Genomic DNA, 19,713 nt, shown 5'->3' with positions numbered 1-19,713 from the left:
ACATAAATTCACCTCTGTAGATGATGTCGTCTTTTAATTAGGATGTCCTGCGAGGAATCGGGAGATATCAATCACATTCGAAAGCTAGCCACGAAATGCTGACAGGAGTCTCCACGGAAAACGCCATGGACACACTTCAGCACCCTGCTTCTCGTCCTATCACAGCTAAATGTCTCATGGCAGCACATTCCATATATAGTTCACGATTGAGGATGATGCTGTGACCACTGACATTAAGTAAAAATCCTTCACCATACAATGCGTATTATAGGAGCAGTGAGTCAGGTTATGAAAAGAGCAGGAATAGTAGCCATTAGAATGAGCAATGATAATAAACTTTAACTCATCAGACACTGACACAGGCATACACCCAGCGAGGCTTCATTATGCTCGGGGGTCAAATTGCTTATTATAACATATAGATACCATCTCTAGAAATCCAAGCTGAAATAGCAGCCTGTAGTTCTTCCTTGCATCCAACTATGTCACTGTTGCCGAAAATGACGGTACAAAAATACATTTTGCAGCTGTAAACTCAGCAGACCGCGGCTGAAACGCAGTTCAATCCCAACACGGCCAATAGTGAAATGAAAACACAATCTGTCAGTAGACGTTCTATTACACCGACACCAAAGGCATTAATGGATAAACTGGACAAGCTACAAGAGGCTAGGAAGGCCAAGCTAAACAAAGCATCTAACCTTAAAAAGACAATTCAAGACCTAATGCATGACAAGGAATATGAAAAAGAGGTGCAATGTACTTTTGATAAATACACAACTCTTTGCAATGAAGCAAAGCAACAACATCAATCTATGTCACCATTTTACTTCATAAAAAATAAGAAATATTAGATATGATTCAAGGCACAAATGATGAGCGTTAATGAATTTACTGATGCTGTCAATAAGTGGTTGTCTAATGCCGACATTTCTAAACCTGGTGAAAATGAGGATGCTTATGAGAGTGAAGTTAAACCCAGTGGCAGCATTTCTAATGTGGAAACAAATGTTTCTATTGAGAAATCAAGCAGGAAAAGTCACACCAGTTCAGGAACCAGCAAATGTTTTACTTTATCTGCACGGATTCAGATAGAGGCAGAGAGAGCAGCACTTGAAGCTCGCGCTGCTGCCTTGAAGAAGACTCACAAGCGGTTGGTTCCCTAACTTTCCCCTAACGTTAGTGGGAGGTTGGTTCCCTAACTTTCCCCAAACGTTAGTGGGAGGTTGGTTCCCTAACTTTCCCCAAATGTTAGTGGGAGGTTGGTTTCCTAACTTTCCCCAAAAGTTAGTGGGAGGTTGGTTTCCTAACTTTCCCCTAACGTTAGTGGGAGGTTGGTTCCCTAACTTTCCCCTAACGTTAGTGGGAGGTTGGTTCCCTAACTTTCCCCTAACGTTAGTGGGAGGTTGGTTTCCTAACTTTCCCCAAACGTTAGTGGGAGGTTGGTTCCCTAACTTTCCCCTAACGTTAGTGGGAGGTTGGTTTCCTAACTTTCCCCTAACGTTAGTGGGAGGTTGGTTTCCTAACTTTCCCCTAACGTTAGTGGGAGGTTGGTTTCCTAACTTTCCCCTAACGTTAGTGGGAGGTTGGTTTCCTAACTTTCCCCTAACGTTAGTGGGAGGTTGGTTCCCTAACTTTCCCCTAACGTTAGTGGGAGGTTGGTTCCCTAACTTTCCCCAAACGTTAGTGGGAGGTTGGTTTCCTAACTTTCCCCTAACGTTAGTGGGAGGTTGGTTTCCTAACTTTCCCCTAACGTTAGTGGGAGGTTGGTTTCCTAACTTTCCCCTAACGTTAGTGGGAGGTTGGTTTCCTAACTTTCCCCAAACGTTAGTGGGAGGTTGGTTCCCTAACTTTCCCCTAACGTTAGTGGGAGGTTGGTTCCCTAACCTTCCCCAAACGTTAGTGGGAGGTTGGTTTCCTAACGTTAGTGGGAGGTTGGTTTCCTAACTTTCCCCTAACGTTAGTGGGATGTTGGTTCCCTAACTTTCCCCAAACGTTAGTGGGAGGTTGGTTTCCTAACTTTCATAAATATAGTTAATATATATAACACAAACTTATAATAGTTGCGCAAAATGTAAATAATATTTCAGGTTCTGAATCCAAAAATAACATCTTTCTTCTCTTTTTACCCACTCAAACTCGTGCAGACAGATGGGTCACATAACGAGCAACACAGCGGAGAGTTAGATTTCTATCTGTGAAACACAATGTGTCTCTGAAGACGAAAGGGGACAGCGAGGCCTGTCTGTCAGCCAGTGGCAGAATGAGTGATCCCTGGCCACAGCATCGCTCCCCTGCCATTAACTAGATGATATTTCTCCACAGCTAAATGTCACATCAATATCGCGGCCAGCTAATTAATCTCAGCTCCCATGGAATCTGGTGACATCTCACATCCTGTTAGAATACAAATAAAGCCGGACTTTTACTCTTAACACGTAATTGCCCAGAGCACTCATACGGTGCGGTTCAAACACTGGTCGGCCCTTATGCTTCCTTTCCTTCTTACACATTTGAGAAGGTTTAGCTAGAAAACTTTGTTAGTGAAGGCAGTAGCAGCACAGCTTGACTTATATTCGATTGCGGGCAGAGGGTACTTCAAGGATACATGGAAAAAGGAAACCATTTTTCACAGGATGTTCTACAGGAGGATTTAAGTGTCCTGTATTCTGAGCTGCGTGCTGGAGGTGAGTGATAGCCTGAGTACTAGGGTGGTGACATGAGGTGAGCGGGTGATTACTAAACACAAACAAGGTCAGATTGCTCAGTGTCCCACCCATTGCTTTAAGGTCGAGCTACTAAAGGCAACTGTCTCAGCACGGATGTCAGATAAAAGTAATATTAGCCTAATAGCTTTTAACCCTTACAATCCCATTAATCACTAAAGAATGTTTTCCCATATCCACTATGTTGCTGTGTGCATGATTGTGCATAAAAAGAAGGGAATCCATTAGATGCCATGTTAGCCTGAATAACATATCAGATAATAAAGTTACGCTAATGATAAGGGTTTGACTTCCCAGAGGTATATAATATATAAAGTGTTTTTTTGCTATTTAAGTCATGACATTGAGGAACTATTTAGGCCCCGGGTGATTTAGTTTCTTACTGCTGTAAAAGCTTGTTGCTAAGCAATATTTGTTAAAGCCAGGGACTGTACTTCGTGAAAGTGCTGAGAATCACAAAGCATAAAATAGTCTGAACCTTGATTTTTAGTGGAGTGACTCTCTCTGTGGTTCAGATATTATGCAAGAATGCAGCACAGCTTGGCGCTTACCTGTCCTACATAGACCAGCAGTCTGGCATTGAGAGGACTCTCATCAGGACTCAGCCAGAACTCAGAGTTATCATCAGACGATACCGAGAACTGGAAATCACCTGGAGGGGAAAAACATGATCAAAGTGTGCGTTGGCGGAAGTAGACATGCATGATCCCAGATGATAGTGAGTGTAATCGGAGAGGGCATGGCCCCATATAATAGATTTTTACGTGTAAAAATGCAACAAAAAACGTTTGCCCAGACTGCAGTGGTCAGAGATGAAACATTTGGCCACAGTGATATCTTAAGTCTTACAGTCAGCTAATTTAATTTCTAATCCATATGTAGCAACTATGTGAATAGAAATGAACATTTGTGCACAGATCTAAAAGGGCAGCCAGTATAGTTATTTAATTAAGATCGTCTTTAAGTACAAAAGCAGATAATCAGGATACTTGACGATTATGCACAAGACGTTAATTGTGTCTGGCATAACTATCAACAGTAGGAGCTACATAAAGCTAATTTCCCCTCATCTGATGCTGATGAAGAGTACACATTGTGGCCAGATTTTCTAACCAAATGACACCGAGGTCCTACTTCTGGCCCCCTGCTGTGTCGACCCCTTGAATGACCAAATGCCAACTGTGTGTCCTTCCTGCCCTTTGTTTCCACTTGTAATTACATTATGTCTGGTCATAGTCTTCCCTTGTTTTCTAGTATTTACATACAGTCTAAACACTGCTCTGGGTCAACTCACCGGCACACATCTACTCTGTGTCTGCACGTTCACCAGTATGCCGGCATGCTTTATTAAACTCACAACACCACAGCAACTTCTGAACTGGACTTAAATGATTTCTTCAACAATGCACACCTCAAGCTGATGCCTGCGACACTTTTTTTTTTTTTATGTTGTGAAAAACAGTTGTTTGTTTGTAACAGTATGTATATAGAACAAATCAATATTGTATTACAGTGTGAAACAATTCTCCAAAGAGACACATCTACTACATAAACTACATACTAAATGCAAATGTTTCCGGTTGATATCTAAGTGTAACTCACATATGAATTATACTTGTGCCTGAGTAAATCAGAATGATTTACTCAGAGCCACTGCACTCAGGGCCTATGGGTGCAGGTCATGACAGTGACACTGAGCAGTTTTTATAGTCTGTAATCTGGATAACCTCGAAGCATTTCTATGTGGCTAACTCAGGTTATTTAACACTCAATCAACCTACAATAGCATGTAAAAGATTGCGTCTGGCGGCGTGAGGTGAAGGGCACTTGTTAGAGTGCTTCCTGTAGATAGTGTGACTTTTGAGCCGTCAGCTGGAGAGAGCCATAACACCGGCAAACGCTACATAAGAGACTGAAATTAACGTTAATCTAATTAATAAATTCATTGTGTGAGGGCACTTGGGTGTGAGGGCTTTGTCAGTTCCTATAGCAACTGGACTCTAGGGTAGGTCTATGAGGGTCCTGCAATGAGGTTTAGCTCTGAGATCCCTGGCATTACGCCCAAAGAAAAATGTGAATATTCACGATATCGGTGGCTCTCAAGAGCTCGGATTGAGAGGGCTGTGGTAATCGTCTACTCTTGTAAAGGACACATGCTCCAAGGCCCTCAGCCACAGAGGAAGGACTCGCTAATAAGACGAGCTAGTTACCGTCTCTGTAAGGGTGAAGGAAGCCAAATATTCTCAGGCCATAGTTCTTCCACTTGGGAGCAACTGCCAGCTTCTTCAGTGTGGTTCTGGTCTGCAGAGAGAAACAGACAGGAATTCAGATTATAGATGAAGCAGCTGTTGGACTATTACAATAATAAATAAGAATCAATATCAATATCATGAGTGAGCCATATCCTCCAACTGACGATTCTCTAATCCAGCAATTGTGGTGTTTTCCACTAAGTCATTGAGTTAACTTTAGTTTAGTTAGGTTAGAGCCCTATGATGGCGCGGAACTTGATGATAAAAATTGAATCAGCTGTAAAACGCAGAATATCATTGAATTTGCTCAAATGTGGGTGCAACTTCTGAAAACCAGGGTTTTCCCTTCCATGTTTAGCATTTAGCAGAGCCACTAAGCCGAATAAAAAGAAAAAAACTACGAGCTATGTTTTGGTTTCATTTAAGGGCACGCTGCTTCTCTCCTATGCTCTCCTTCACACACAGTCATGTCGAAGAGGCCCTCGAGACGGCTGGCATAGTTCACGTTACACAACTTTAATCCTGATTTTCCACTCGCCGGTAGTTTTTGGAGCTTCCGTAACAAAAGCACCAGATCAGAGACAAACTGGCTCGACGCTCGCTGTTCAAAGACGCAAACCGGGGAGCTACAGCCAATGAGAACGCAAGACACACGCTGAAGGAAAACTTGTGGGATGGGTTGCCTGTTAGTCATCCAAAAAACGGAGGAATTCCCTACCAACAGCTACATTTAGAGCACTTTATTGTACATCAAATTCATTGATAGCGATTCCAATTTGAATATTTTCCTCTAAACTATTATAATTGTATTGATCCACCACATGATTATACACTTTTTCTGATGAGAAAATGAATTTGAATCGTAAAACAAAAAAAGGGACAACACGAAATATGGGAAAAAAATAAAATGGATTTCCTAGGGCCCTGATCTAATTAGGTAGCTGGCAACAGTTAATGCAATCTGTTAGTGACGGTGACAATTCATCAACAAAATCGACAGAGAGAAGTAGGCTTTTCATTTCTAGCTGGTGACTACCTCTGTTTGAAGATAGAAATCCGTTGTCTGCTGCTGTTACTTACGTGAGGGTAGTGAGGGAAGTGCAGGTTCTTTCTGAGTTGGGCTATAGAGGAGCCACACCAGTCCTCAAACACATGCAGGTTGGCCTGGCCCTTATACTGCCAACACACAATCACACAGAGAGAGAGAGAGAGAGAGAGAGAAACGGGTTAGCATCACATTAGCTATAAAACAGGCAGGTTATGCTTCAGTACTCCAGCTACTGGAGGTCCCATCCCGATAGCAAAACTGCCATTTGCACTGGTTCCAGTAGATATATTTTTGCGCTCAAAAGTATATTATTTCTGAAGCCTCTCCACCGTGCAGGGAGAAATGAGTTCTTGGTGAAACATATGATTGCAGCGTGAAGTTTCCAATGTTCTCACTGTCCTGACTAAGAGAAGGTGACAGAGAGCTCGTCAGGAGTATCCAGGGGGGTGGGGGGGGGGGGGGGGTGTGTGAACTGAGAATGTCTGGAGCAGTTTGTCAGAGCTCATCCCCTGCGCATAGTCTGACATTTGTCTGAATTACACAGGGAAATCACAGGACACAGCAAGGACAGATGGTGAAACCAGTCTGCCTTGGGGTTTAGTTTCCACACACACACACGCACGGTTCTGCTCACACACGAGAAGAGATGACACTCCGATGAGTGGCGTGTCATGCGTCAAGTGGAGTGTATTGTATCACATACAATGTTTAAAAAAAAAAAAAAAAAGAAAAGAGGACTATGTTTCACATCCTTAAACACAAACACTCACCACAAACACATTTTGTGGTTCAGAAAGGGAGACACGCAGCATTAAGCATGGCATGGGGGTTAGAGAAGCGGCTGCATGTGCAGACGCATGTTTGCACATTTGCACACATGCACAACGCAGCCAACAGTATGCGTCAAGCCGTAGGGGGTCGTCTCAGGGACTTAATGAACTGAAAACTCTTAACTTTTCATACGGGACACACATATGCCTTCTTTAATGCGTGACAGCAGTCCCAGCAGGATGCCACTATAATGCCGCCATAGATATTGAGAACATCACACAGAGCTTGAGAATGAGACCATGCAGTGGGGTGGCCTGGTCGGATCAAAGCAAAAGCTGGCTGGATAAAGGTAGCCAGTTCTGCCTGTAGAGCAACCGCCTGCTGTAAAGTCAACAAGTGTGAGCTGTCAAACCAATCAATCAGCAAAGTGAGAGTGACCTCGTGGCAAAAAAAAAAAACACACACACACACACAGCCGCAAAGCATGTTGTGCTTTCATCAGAGGGATTAGAGGGGTGAGACGGGGAAACCTTTCAGGGTAAACGCCTCTACATGTCTGCAGGAAGACGTTGATGGAAGGCGTCGTGCTCCTTCAGTATCACACGGGCATGCTAACAGATGGCCCGGCTCTAAGTGGTCCTTTACATTTACCTCCCGCCTCTGTATGGTCAACTAAGTGGCCTGCGCACTGACAGGCATCGCGGCAATTACAGCTCATGCATTAACCATGATGTATTTGTGTTGAGCAAACATGTCAGCTCAAAGCAGTGCGACTCCTGATTTTTAGTTCTTAGATTTCCGTGTGCATGTTTTTTTGTCTTCTCTTTTCTTTTCTCCTGCAGAAAGAGCGATGATAATGAAAAACAGAAAGAGGGGGAAACAGGGATTTTGCTGGGTCGACGGATTCAAATCAGAGGAAAAAAAAAAAAAAGATGAGCGAGAATGTGTAATGTTTCAAAGGGGAGTGGCGGAGAGGGGGAATCATGGCGAGGTTAGAGAGATGTTGCTAGTCCCTGTGTAAATATGCCTTATGTAAAGCTTTTAATAGATTTCCTCTGGGTTTTAAAAGCAAACCTTCATCGGCCTGGCCCCCCTCCTCACCCCTGGTGTTGTCAAATAGCAATAATAGGGCAGCTTTAAAAGTCTCTAATTATTCACACACACATACCCCTGTGTAGCCCTGGAGAGGCCACAGGCTGTAAAGTCAGCTCTCTGCTCGGGGCTGCTTGTGTATAATTGATTCTATTTTCTGGGTGACAGCGCTGCGAGAGCGCTGTCTGTGCTCTGGCCTCAACACGATGTGGAATGAAGCAAGAAGAGAGTTATTTTGTTTTTCGTCATCCTCAAACTCACCCTTTTATCCCTGTGTTTCCCCGACTGCTAAACTTTCCCTCGCTCATGTTATGTCATTTGACTGTTTCCCAGTGAGTGCTGCTTCTGTCTCCGTCTCTCTCAAAGCCTTCAGAGCCACTATCCCTAATGTTGTCTCCTATTCCCTCTGACCTCTCTATTCCTGCCTCTCCATCCCTCCGTCTGCATGCTGCCAGATGCTGTCGATTGCTCTACTCTGTCTTTTAGTTTCCCTGAGCTCAGCTGTCGGCTGTCAGTTTCCTTCTCTCTCTATCTCGTTTTTTTGTTTTCGTCTCCTCCTGATTCCTCGTTTAGGAGCGTGGGATAAAGTGCCGCTCACATTAACAATTTGTATAGAGATGCTGAATTTCGTACTTGTGTGGGTTTTTTTTTTTGGAGGTGGGGGTTACTTGGTTGCATGTGTGTGTTGTGTAGAGACATGCTTAATTGTGCTGTAGCAGTTTTTGTCTTCCCCAACGACATCGTATTTTACAAACATGACAGCTCACATTCCCTTTCGTAAATTGGCTGAAGAAGAGACACAACGACTGCTGCGGCCTTTCTTTCGTTCTTCCTTCCCTCTCATTTGATTTCCTCTGTTCCTCTTAATCCAAAACCAGAGACAGACGTCTGTGATGTCCTGCAAGCATGGCCAAGAAGTCGAATCCACAGACTGGCAGGTTAAGAAAGCATTGTTTCCTGCACTTGAAACCGCTATAACAAATTCACTACCAGCAAGAAATATAGACCACAGGCACAGGTGCAAGAGAAGAACTCAAAACAAAGTAGCTCCATCTGTCAATCACAATCATTGCGTCTGATCTAAAGGTATGTTTGTTCAGAGTTAGCTTGTTTCACTTAGCTTGTAGGCGAAGTAGTTAAATGGTGATCTGAGGCAGAATCGCATGGGCACAAAGTGGGTATTTACTGGATCCTCTTGGCCCTATACTGGCCAATTATATATATATATATATATATATATATATACTGAATGTATCGCTCTATGTTACTGCTAAATTATCAGCAATATGCAGTCATTATGAGAGGCACTGCAGAGCATTTTGTCATGCTCAAGAGTGAAAAACGCTGAGCAAGGTGCCATCTACTGTGTTTGCCTTTTGAGAATAAACCTTAACATGTTGAAAGAAAGAAATATATCTTTCACTGTATTAAATATTTGATGTAAATAAAGTACAGTACACTGTATATAGTTTGATACTTGAACCTGTACATAGGTATCATGAGCTAAAGAAGTCTGTAGACTTTCACATTGCACATTCCTTGTTTAATCTTTTTGTCCATCTGTCTGCTGTCGTCACTCTCTCTTAAGACAGAACCACTGTGTCAGTTTTATCTTCCTTACTCTCATCACACTCCAGATATAGTCCCAACAACTGTCCTACATAATGAGTGGTCTTAAGCTACCATCGTTACAAAGCAACAGGGAACCTACAGCTCATTAATAAGAGGAGGGGAGGAGAGGGAGACGAGAGGAACCAACTGATGCCATCTGTCAAATATGAGGAGTGAGGCAAGAAAAGAGGAAAGAAAGACAGAGAACAGGTGCACGGGAAAGAAGCTGAGTAAGAAAACAACAAGTGATTGATAAAGACGTTAAAAAGAGTGCAGTACACTGCTCAGATTAAGAGAAGACCACACATTCCCTCCACATAACCACATCGCTGTGAGCTTGTCTTAGCATATCTCCATCTCGGCTGCTCTCTAATATCTCCTCTCTCTCTCACCCATCTGCTCGCTCCATCAACCGGACCAACAAATCAGACTTTCTCTTCTCTCTCTCTCCCTCCCTCCCTCCTCCGGGAGGCTGTCTCCCTTTCTCAAAAATCTGGTGCAGCCTTCTGCGTTCCTGCTGGCAGCGAGAGGCACTGACAAATGGCCGCTCGGCGCACCCACTGACGAGCAATCGCACCAACTGACACTGTAAATCCCTTTTGGATAAAAAAAAAAAAAGTGATGTTCCTGGCAAAGGCACACTGGGGTATTCACAATAGCACTCAGCCCCGCTCCCCCAGGGCATATAGGAGAGACAGCATTAAAGCTCACTGTTGATGCATCATAACACATACTGTACTGCGGTTTTACTGAGCTGTTATGCTGGAATGTAAGTGTTGAATGAATGATCACAAGGTGCACGTCACATGCAAGTTGTTCCCACTGTGGCTATGACAGGAATGTCGTTGCTTGAACATATTCTATGAAATCTCTCCATCTGAATTTAGAGCGGGCATTTAAATAGTTCAATGCCCATCTCGTCTTTCTCATTCCATTAGTAATTCAGGAACAAGGAATGAAGAGAAAGTAGGATCAGTAGCTAGGTACGGCGAGGAAAAAGGTTGGTTTTTTTTCAAAGGTACAGAGGTTTGAAAGAGGAGATCATATGGGGAGAGATAATGAGATCTCATTTCACACAGAGGAGAGCGGCAAAAGCATAGAAGGCAAGGTTCATATGATCTAGATTCCAGCCTCATCAACTACTGTAATGAGGATTTGTATAATCTGCCATCTGTCCCGCAATTACATGTCTTCTGTCGTTCCAGGGATATAACATGAGGGGGGGGGGGCTGCAGTGGATACGTTGAGCTGAGGAATGTGAGACTGAGAGAATCTCCTGCAACAAGCTGTCGATCATTCTCATGACTGTAATGGGAAGCTGTTAATAGAAATAGTGCTTTGCAGAGACAGATAAGAGGAAAGAAAGATGGAGTGAAGGAACAGTGACTCCCACAGTCTAGTCGCTCTCTCCAGTTACTGTGAGATGACGGGAGGGTCGGAGACAAGAGGAAGATCTAATTCCTACTCCAGCCTTGTGACTGCATGCGTTTCTGGGTGAGCAGCCTGCTGTGCCGACTGCTCCCACCTGAGTCATGCGTCTGTGTGTTGTGCCACAGTATCTTCCTCACTTCCCTCTTGAGGGGTAAATAATAGGCTGGCCAAATTCAATACCGCATCTCCGGTTTGGATTTTCGCACCGCACGAGCCAGAAAACCAGACATTTGAGTGAGTCAGCCGACCACGAGACTGCCACCCTCCATCAAACCTTCCTGTGCACAATGTGACTGTATTTGGTTTAACACCTTATGATGACCCGATTAACATCACCACACTATTACTATTTATAATACTGAGATGATGTGCTCTCTTTGGCTTTAATGTGGAACAGTACACATGTAAAGAACTCATTAAAAGTCCCCCTGATATTAAAGTAATCCCTCTCACTCTCCCTTTCTTTCTCCTCCTGACTAGATAAAATTGTTCATTATGCTCAAAATCCTCTCTGGATCCATGTCGGCTTTTCTGCAAATGACTGTTTATCCCTTCATGACTGGCTACTGCTTGACTCTTAAAAAGTGGGCCAGCTCTCTCTCTGTCTCTCTGATCTCTAACCAGTGTCAGTATCCTTGACATGTCGGTGTCCTTGACAGACAGAGGATGTCCACTCTACAGCTGCTCGTCTACGCTAATCCACCGCCACCTCTGGATGAGTTCACCGGCATCGTCATTAAATCACCAGCAGTGGCTGAAAACCACCTGCTAGGATAAACACAGGAAGGACCCACAGCACTTCATTAAAAAACGGTTGAGTTCCTTCTCTGTCCAGGGTTCCAGACTGCAACTATTTAGTTGCATTTCGCGACTATTTTCGGAGACACTGCGTCTGAATTTTCTAACTAGGAGCATCAGTGCGACTTGAAAACATTTCAGTTTAAATCATCATTGTAAATCACGTAAAACACCGGGAGGGAGCGAGAACTTAGTAACATGTACCAGTGGTGCGCAGAGAGAGAGAGAGAGAGAGACGAGAGAGCGAGAGAGAGAGGGACGAGAGAGAGAGAGAGCGAGAGAGCGAGAGAGAGACAGTCTTGATTGATAGGATGACAGATATCCTTTTATTTGTCATGGTGAGTATAGCTTTGACTCACGCAGCCCCATTGCACGGCTGAGGAGAGACAAACAGTAATACAAACTTTATTTATATAGAACCTCTCAAAAACAAAGTACTTTTACAATAAAACCAGATAAAAGTTCTCTGATAGTTACAACAAATAGCATCAGTGAAAAGCCACAAGATAAAAGTGAGCCTTAAGAAGAGATTTAAAGTCAAATACATCAAAGTCCGATGAGTTAACATCATAGTACAGAGTATAGGAGTAGCCCATAAGACTCAAATACACAATTTAATATTTGGTGACTATGCTTAGAAAATTACAAATTTTAAGTAACTATTTCACTTAATTACTTTTTTTCTCTCAAAGCACTACTTCACTTTGTGACTTTTCCTTTAAAATAGCACAACAAATAGCTATTTCTATAAATTGCCTATTTATTACAAAAAACATGCATCAGTAATACAGTTAAGATGGAGAACAAAATACATAATTATGTCGATTACGTGTGCACCTATATGTAGTCTGGAGCCCTGTTATCTCTCTAAGGGTGCACAGATGAGAAATAAAGTGAGCAATCCTTTTTCATTCTCCTCGTGCACAACAGAGTTTTTGCGCGTGTGTCTTGTGCCGTATGAAGGCTGGATGACCTCTGCCAGTCTGTGACAGCTGGCATCTGGCACCGCTCTACCTCCACCGGCCTGAGTCTACGCCTCTGACGGCACCAGCTCAGTAGCCCCTCAGACCTCTGACAATCTTGGCCGTACACCAGGAAAACAGGTTAGAGCTGGTAATTAGGACAGTTAGCTAGTGAGCAAGGCAAAAAGGAAGAGCTGCTGCGCTCCATGATTTCTGACAGACTCGGCTTAGGTTTGACTCCGCAGAAGTCTGACGTAAGAAAGGAAGAGATGTTTGAGGATACAAGTTTATAAAGATGAATGTATATTACATTTCCAGAATATTCGCAGATAATAAATGGCATGTTGCTTTATAAGGGGGCTGGAAATGAGTCAAAGAAATGGCATGTTGACTTTACAAGTGAGCTTTGATGCTAGTCACGCCTGATGTAAAATGTAGTCTGTGTGGATGTTGCAAAATTTAGTTCCCTCTGATGCTGCTTGGCTTTTCCAAACTAAACCACCAATAAGACATTTTGTTTGGTCGATGAAATCATGTGTCTGTTAAGTGCAAAACGTTTCTTGTGGTTTTAACAGTTACCGAATACAAAATGATAACACAGAAAGCTCAGAACAGGATGTTCATAATAAAGAGTCCTGCTGTGCTCAGGCCATGAAATCAATTTATGTTTGTGCAATTGGTCGACATGGTCCAGATTCAGCCAGCTTGTTTGGCTGCAGTCCGAGCGTGGCTGTTTCATATCAATGTGACTTCTCCTTTTTTTTTAAGTTATGCCAAAATCATCGTCAACAAATAGATGCAGGGCCCAAAATATTACGGCAACAGATGTTTCTCGGACAGATAATAGAGTACGGATATCATCCACATTTGACCATTTACAAAGCCACGATGACGATATTGGCCATGTCCAGCAATTCAATCGCCATTGCTTGTTGTGTTAAAAAGCAAAGTAAGAGAATATGAGAGTGTGGGTTCATGAATGTATTTTGGCGTTTTTGATGTAACGTGTTGCTGAGACAAGGCAACAAGACAAAGGCAGGCTAACTCAAGACCGGCTCACCCAGGAGAGTCTGCGGGAATGATTGAGTTCTTCCGATACCAAAACCAGTGTCGGAAATGCCTCCGATACTGTATCGGTGAGAACACAAGTCTACGCACCGTGTCATTGATCAGCTCATTTTGGCTACACAGGAACAACAAGTACTAAACACTCTCATGCACCCCATTTCTTTTACTTATCGTGCTACATTGTGATAAACTAATTTAAGAGCTAGTCAACGGAGGTTGCATTGAGTAACTTCATGATGCATTCAAGTTCTAATCAGTAAAAATGCGTATTAGGCGAAGGCAAATTAGGACATTATCATGTCAATTAAATGTAGTCTTGTTCCGTTTTTTGTAGGAAAGGAAAAAATGATGATGGAAAATCTCTTTGAAATAAAAACAACAGGTACAGCACTGTAACATTATCCGGCATACACTGTGTCCTGGACCCAAGTAATGCTTGCTGGTGCAGAAGGCAGTGAAAAAAGTCCAGTATCGCCGCAGTCACAGTGATCTACATGAAATTAACTTATGCAACAGTAATTTCCTATTATCCTGTTGGATTCTCTACAGTTTGTCTAGAACTACACACTGTGGTGTTCAGCAGAGATAGTTACACTTTACCCCAGGTATAGAACGACGAATAAATCATTTTTTGCAGATTAGGTTTACAGACACACACAGAAAATCCTTTAATTAAACTCTGCTGAACAGGTTACAAATCTAGAGCCGCTTTCCTTATCACAAATCCGCTGCTTTAATTGGCCCGTCTCCTGCTCCCTTTGTTACAGTGGATCTACAAACCACATCAGTAAGTGAGCTGAAGAATTAGGATGAATCAAATCAAGTAGTAATCTTCAGGTCACAGGTGCCTTTAAATATAACCCGCTAATGGTTTTGGATGAAATATTATCATCCTCAGACGATAATTTATCATCATAACCGCAAAGGTACATTTTGTTCTTCCGATAATGGCCCCAGAAAAAAGGACTGGTTCTCTCTGCGACCTTAAATATAAACTGCTCTTAAAAGGACGAGTGAAAGAAAAAGGGAGTAAAACATCTGCTGCTGAATCATAATTTAGAGAAAGTAAAACACTCAAGTATCAAGGCAGTGATGAAGCACCATTAAAACCACTTTCATAAAGGTTGATGAAAGTTCGGTGCATGTGTGTGCGAGGCCTCGCCAGGTTTAGCTGATGAGTCACACACACATCGCAAAACAACTGAAGGACCTGAACATGGGAATGCTTATCCGTCTGGAAGATGGAATGAAGGGTTCAGAAAGAAGATGGTTGAGGGATAAGTGCAAGCCTCTGTTTAAAAAAAAAAAAAAAAAAAAATGGAGGAGTGAATATAATTTATTTTACCTCTGGTTTCCATGGCAATTTCTTGTGGCGCTGGCTGAGGAACTTCCGGATGCTGGTATGGTCTCTGCCATCACCCCCTCCTGTGATTGGCTCATCATCCTTGGAAGAATACAGCAGAAACAAAGACACACTTATTAAAAAAAGAGCCATTGATGAAAGGAAAAGACAAATGAATGGTGGTTTTAAGTCTCAGTCTAATCTATGCATGAAGGCATGCAGCCATCCATCCATCACTGTGGGGACATGACTCCCCACCATAAGCCACATAATTGATGTATGAGATAAAGTAGCATCATTAAAAACCACAGCCCTTTCTTGTTAGTGGAAGCATTAAGCAGTCCATACTGCTTAATGCTACAAACAGCTGAGAATACCACACACACACACACACACACACACACACGTATATCCTGAGAGAGCAGGCCAAATAAACACAGGGTTATTTCCCAAGAAGGCTACCATTAAGATCCTGTTGAATCTCCTCTTCACCATTCACTCCTAATCCAGCCCTTGACTCGCCCCAAAGCCCTAATCTCCAACAAACTCCAACCATCCACCCTGCCGGCCAAAATCTCCTCTCCAGGGAGCCTGAACTCTCCCCCTGATCTGGGATTTAGCCTGGTGCTCTGGCCAGAGCACCGCGGGGCTCTTTCTCCGCGGCCTGCTAAGCAGCATGTTAATGTTAACGCTGTGGTGTGGTGTGACGGGCAGGGCAGAGCAGAGAGGGGATGAGAGGATGCCGGGCTCCCAGAGAAGCAAACCGAGTCGCGGAGCTGTTAAATGAGTCACAAAGCATCCTCCATTTAGCAGGGATGTCAAAGAGGAGGCAAACCTCCACCGAGACAAGCTGGAGAGGTTTCCAGCACCCCTGAAATAAGAGGCTTTTGTCGAGAAGGCACCCGTGTTTACAAAAGAAATCGGGGGAGGAAAAAGATTTTTTGAAAGTAGAGGAGGCAAAGAGACAGAGCTGTCAGATGCCAAGCCTTTGATTGCTTTTTTAAACTTCCAAGGGAGAGAGATGAAGGAGGGCAGGGAAGGTAATGATGAAGAAATGTGACAACAGGCTCCCCTCCTGTCTGACACCAGAGCAGCGTCCCTGATGTCTGTGCGTACACAAAGACTCACAAACCTCTCCGGCACTAGTTTTGTCACACACACACAAACAAAAGGCACACACATATTCACTCACTTGAAGGACACAACATTCATATTGCATCAGTCGCCCATGAAACAAAGACACCAGAAGAATGAAAGTATACGAGACTGGACTCAGTGGTCAGTAAAATTCAAAGCGTAGACATGAGGTGAGTTGTTGGAAAACTCTGGGGAACTTGATTTCAACACCTGCAGAAAAAAAAAGATCATTTTTGACACAGTACGTTGAAAAGCTTACGTAATGCAGCAACCGAAATGTTTTGGCTTTTGAATACCTTCTACAGCTACATTCCAGTCACCCCATCACCATTATGCAGTAATGCACCACAACTTTGAATATAAACAAATGTCCACATTATTCAATATTGTTACCGCCGTCTGGAATACTGCATGCTAGTAAAACATTGTACACATGCATGTAAAATATATTCAAACAGAGAGTAAGAGCAAGAGTAAGAATTCCCTTTGAACCTTATCTTTATAAAGCTTTAGTTCTACAGCAATTTCCTGCTTTTGCATTCAAATCTTTACAGCCCTGCTTCTTTATTAACACTTTTCACTATTGAGTGCTTCTTTACGTTTGAGGTGTTGTCGTTTTTTGTCATCAACACTGCAAAGCTCAGTGTTACTATCACTTCTCATAAAGTGGTCTCTGTGACGCTGTTTGCCTGTACTGTGAGCAAACCAAGAGCTTTTGGATTCTGCCTGTGACAAGCCAATCAGCTTTCACTATTAGAACAGGTGCGATGGCTTGTTTGAATGATTACGAAGGATTATCCGTGTGAGTAAAGGTCTTTATGATCTGTGGAACTGGTTACTGAAAGAAACAATTTTAGAAATAGCATGTCAACCCTTAATCACTGCGCGGGCTCCGACTGTAATTCACACGGACAACACTTTGCGAAAGCCCCGCCTCAGCTCGATCCAACTAAAAGTCTGCTTATCGATGCAACACTAAAAGGTACAGTTAAACTCATTGACCTGAGGTTGCACAACATCCATCAGCTGTACCTCCTTTTTCCCCTACAGTACATAACGACTTTACACTCCAGCAAGACGTCGCCCATCACTTAGAGCGCACTGCAAATACTTGTAACATCTTGCGTGACTCATTACTTCAGAGTTACAGTCCCTAATTTATAAGGAGATCTTCATTTTCCTGGCAACGGGCCCAGAAGTGTGTTATCGTGTTTCACTGAGAATTAAAGTTGATGCTAAAAGGGCCTGTCAGACGGCCTTATGTATTAAACACTGCATCAAGGCAAAACAGGGACCATCAATCACACTGATGATGAGACATGTTTACATTGCCATTTACCTTGTTGACTTTCAGTCAAATAAAAAGACAAATGATCTTTAACAATGCGTGCATTTGTGTGCTATGGGAGGAATGCATCAGAGTGAGGGAGAGCAGCATTTAATTACAGCTGAGCGTAGTTGTTTTATGTATGAACACGCGTGGCAAAGTTGTAAAACCTTGCAGGGATTGAATGAAAGATCAGCTGTCCGATCAGTGAGCTTCTTGTCACTGATATCCATCCACCCACCGGTCCAAAAACTAAACTCACTGTAGTGGGTGCTAGCCTCCCACACTCCCACGTTAATACAGCGCTTGCTGATCCTGGCCCAGGGAAACAGCTGGAGCCAGTGTCCTAGAATACCAATGAGCTTAATTAATCTCCCTTATTAAACACAAACAAGCAAAAGTCTGCAGGAGGTGTGTGTGCGTGTGTGTGTGTGTGTGTGTGTGTGTGTGCGTGCGTGCATGTGTGCGTGTCACAAATCTCTTCACCCCCCCTTCACCCTACCCAGCTCGGCTCAGAATGCTCTCAAAAATCCACAAATCATAGCTTCGTCTAGAGCGAACCTGCAACATGAAAGTTAATAACCAGTGTGCAATAATTACATTATTCATCATTTTTCAATCACGTTAACCACCCAGAGATATTCAGTATGTTAATTAGCCCCACCATAATAATAATAATAACAATAGTAACAACAACAACAACAACAACAACAACAACAACAATACAGACATTTTTCCTCCTATGGTCTCGCTGATTTAACAGTGGCTCCTGGTCCCTGGATGCTCACTGTTCATATTAATACGCGTAGCGGGAAGCAAAGGTGTCTGGGTGGCAGTTATTGCAGCGATGACTAATGGCTAATGGATTCATCCCCAAAAATATAAGCTGTAATGAAAGCTGTGCTCATCTGCGATGGGGATGTTTCTAAACCGAATACAGAAAACATATATTCAGATACTGTGCATCAGATGATGTTGGATAAGACCAGACAATCTATGAGACAACATGGCTGTGATGCATAGGCTGAGAGATTTCTACAGAGAGAAGAAGCCAGATAAAAGAAAAGAGTGAGACGAAGAGAAGAGACAGAAGGAGGAAAAAGAGACAGAAGAAAATTGGCGGACTGGAGAATAAGCAACAGAACACAAGACAGATGAACAAGAGACAAACACAGAAGAGAGAAAAGGTGACCAATGGAGCAATAACGAGAAGGAGAAAAAAAAGCATGAGTGAGAAGCTCTTTGATAGGTAGGGCTCAGTGCGGAGTGCCAGTCTGGTTCCCAGAAATCCCTCTGGCACAGCAAATGTCTGAAGCGACTGCGGACTGCCAGCATCTCTCTCCCACCTCTCTGTACCGAACAGACCAAACAGACCAGTTCAGAGCAGCACCACAAAGCCCTGTGAAAGCATCACACACTCACCAGCAGCGCGGCTCTGTGTGTGATGGCTTCTCAGTTCACAATTCGTTGCACAATTGAGTGCAGACAGCAAAAACAAGCTCTCCAAGATGGTTGTTGTTGCAAAGGGAGTGATTGGCAAGTCACAGAAACAATGCTGCAATATATTCGCTGTACACAGCCAGGCTAAACGTACAACTGCAGAGCCAGTGCACTCAGAGTTTGAGCCGCTCCTGTCTGGCCATCGATGTAGGGTCCCATGGGCCAGATGCAACATATATGAGTCTTTCTTTCCCTGTGCCATACAGGCATTGAACACAAAATGGCTGCAGGGACGGGGAACACGTTTGTTTTATGAGATGTTCTCTCTTTCATCTTTTATATAACTTTGTTGCCGGTACCTGCCCATTCTTAGATATTGTATATTTGTATGTTTTCAATGTAGTGTTGTGTTAGGTGTATTGTACGTCCCGTTGGTGGAAAACAAAGTCAATCCAATCCAATCGAATCAATTCTCAGGATACACTGGAAACCGTAGATATGCAGTTTCCCTTCACCGCAGTTACATAGTAAGAAAAGAATGATAGCAACTTGTTTTGTAACAGCCACCATGTCTTTCTTTGACATTTTGTTTAGTTGAAATGAATTATGCTGATGCAGTTCTAGGTTAATTCATATCAAAGCTAAAACTGGAACAAAGGCAAGTTCTCATGATGACAGTGAGGCGCACCACATTATAAAGAAGCTTGA

The 19,713-nt window shown here is 43.1% G+C and overlaps 1 protein-coding gene across 1 annotated transcript in view; it reads right to left on the bottom strand.

Annotated features, from left to right (window-relative positions):
• Positions 1-19,713, bottom strand: part of b4galnt4a (beta-1,4-N-acetyl-galactosaminyl transferase 4a) — a 120,701-nt gene that overhangs the window by 39,122 nt on the left and 61,866 nt on the right. Inside the window, exons 3-6 of the mRNA XM_076088836.1 lie at positions 15,105-15,203; positions 6,059-6,154; positions 4,937-5,027; positions 3,278-3,378 (exon numbers count right to left, since the gene is read on the bottom strand). Of these exons, the coding sequence (XP_075944951.1) occupies positions 3,278-3,378; positions 4,937-5,027; positions 6,059-6,154; positions 15,105-15,203 (387 nt within the window). The remainder of the gene's footprint in view (positions 1-3,277; positions 3,379-4,936; positions 5,028-6,058; positions 6,155-15,104; positions 15,204-19,713) is intronic.

Source organism: Anarhichas minor, unplaced genomic scaffold, assembly GCF_050575085.1.
Source record: "Anarhichas minor isolate MPS153535 unplaced genomic scaffold, ASM5057508v1 ptg000011l, whole genome shotgun sequence".
Classification (NCBI taxonomy): Eukaryota; Metazoa; Chordata; class Actinopteri; order Perciformes; family Anarhichadidae; genus Anarhichas; species Anarhichas minor.
This window is presented reverse-complemented; position numbering and strand designations above follow the sequence as displayed.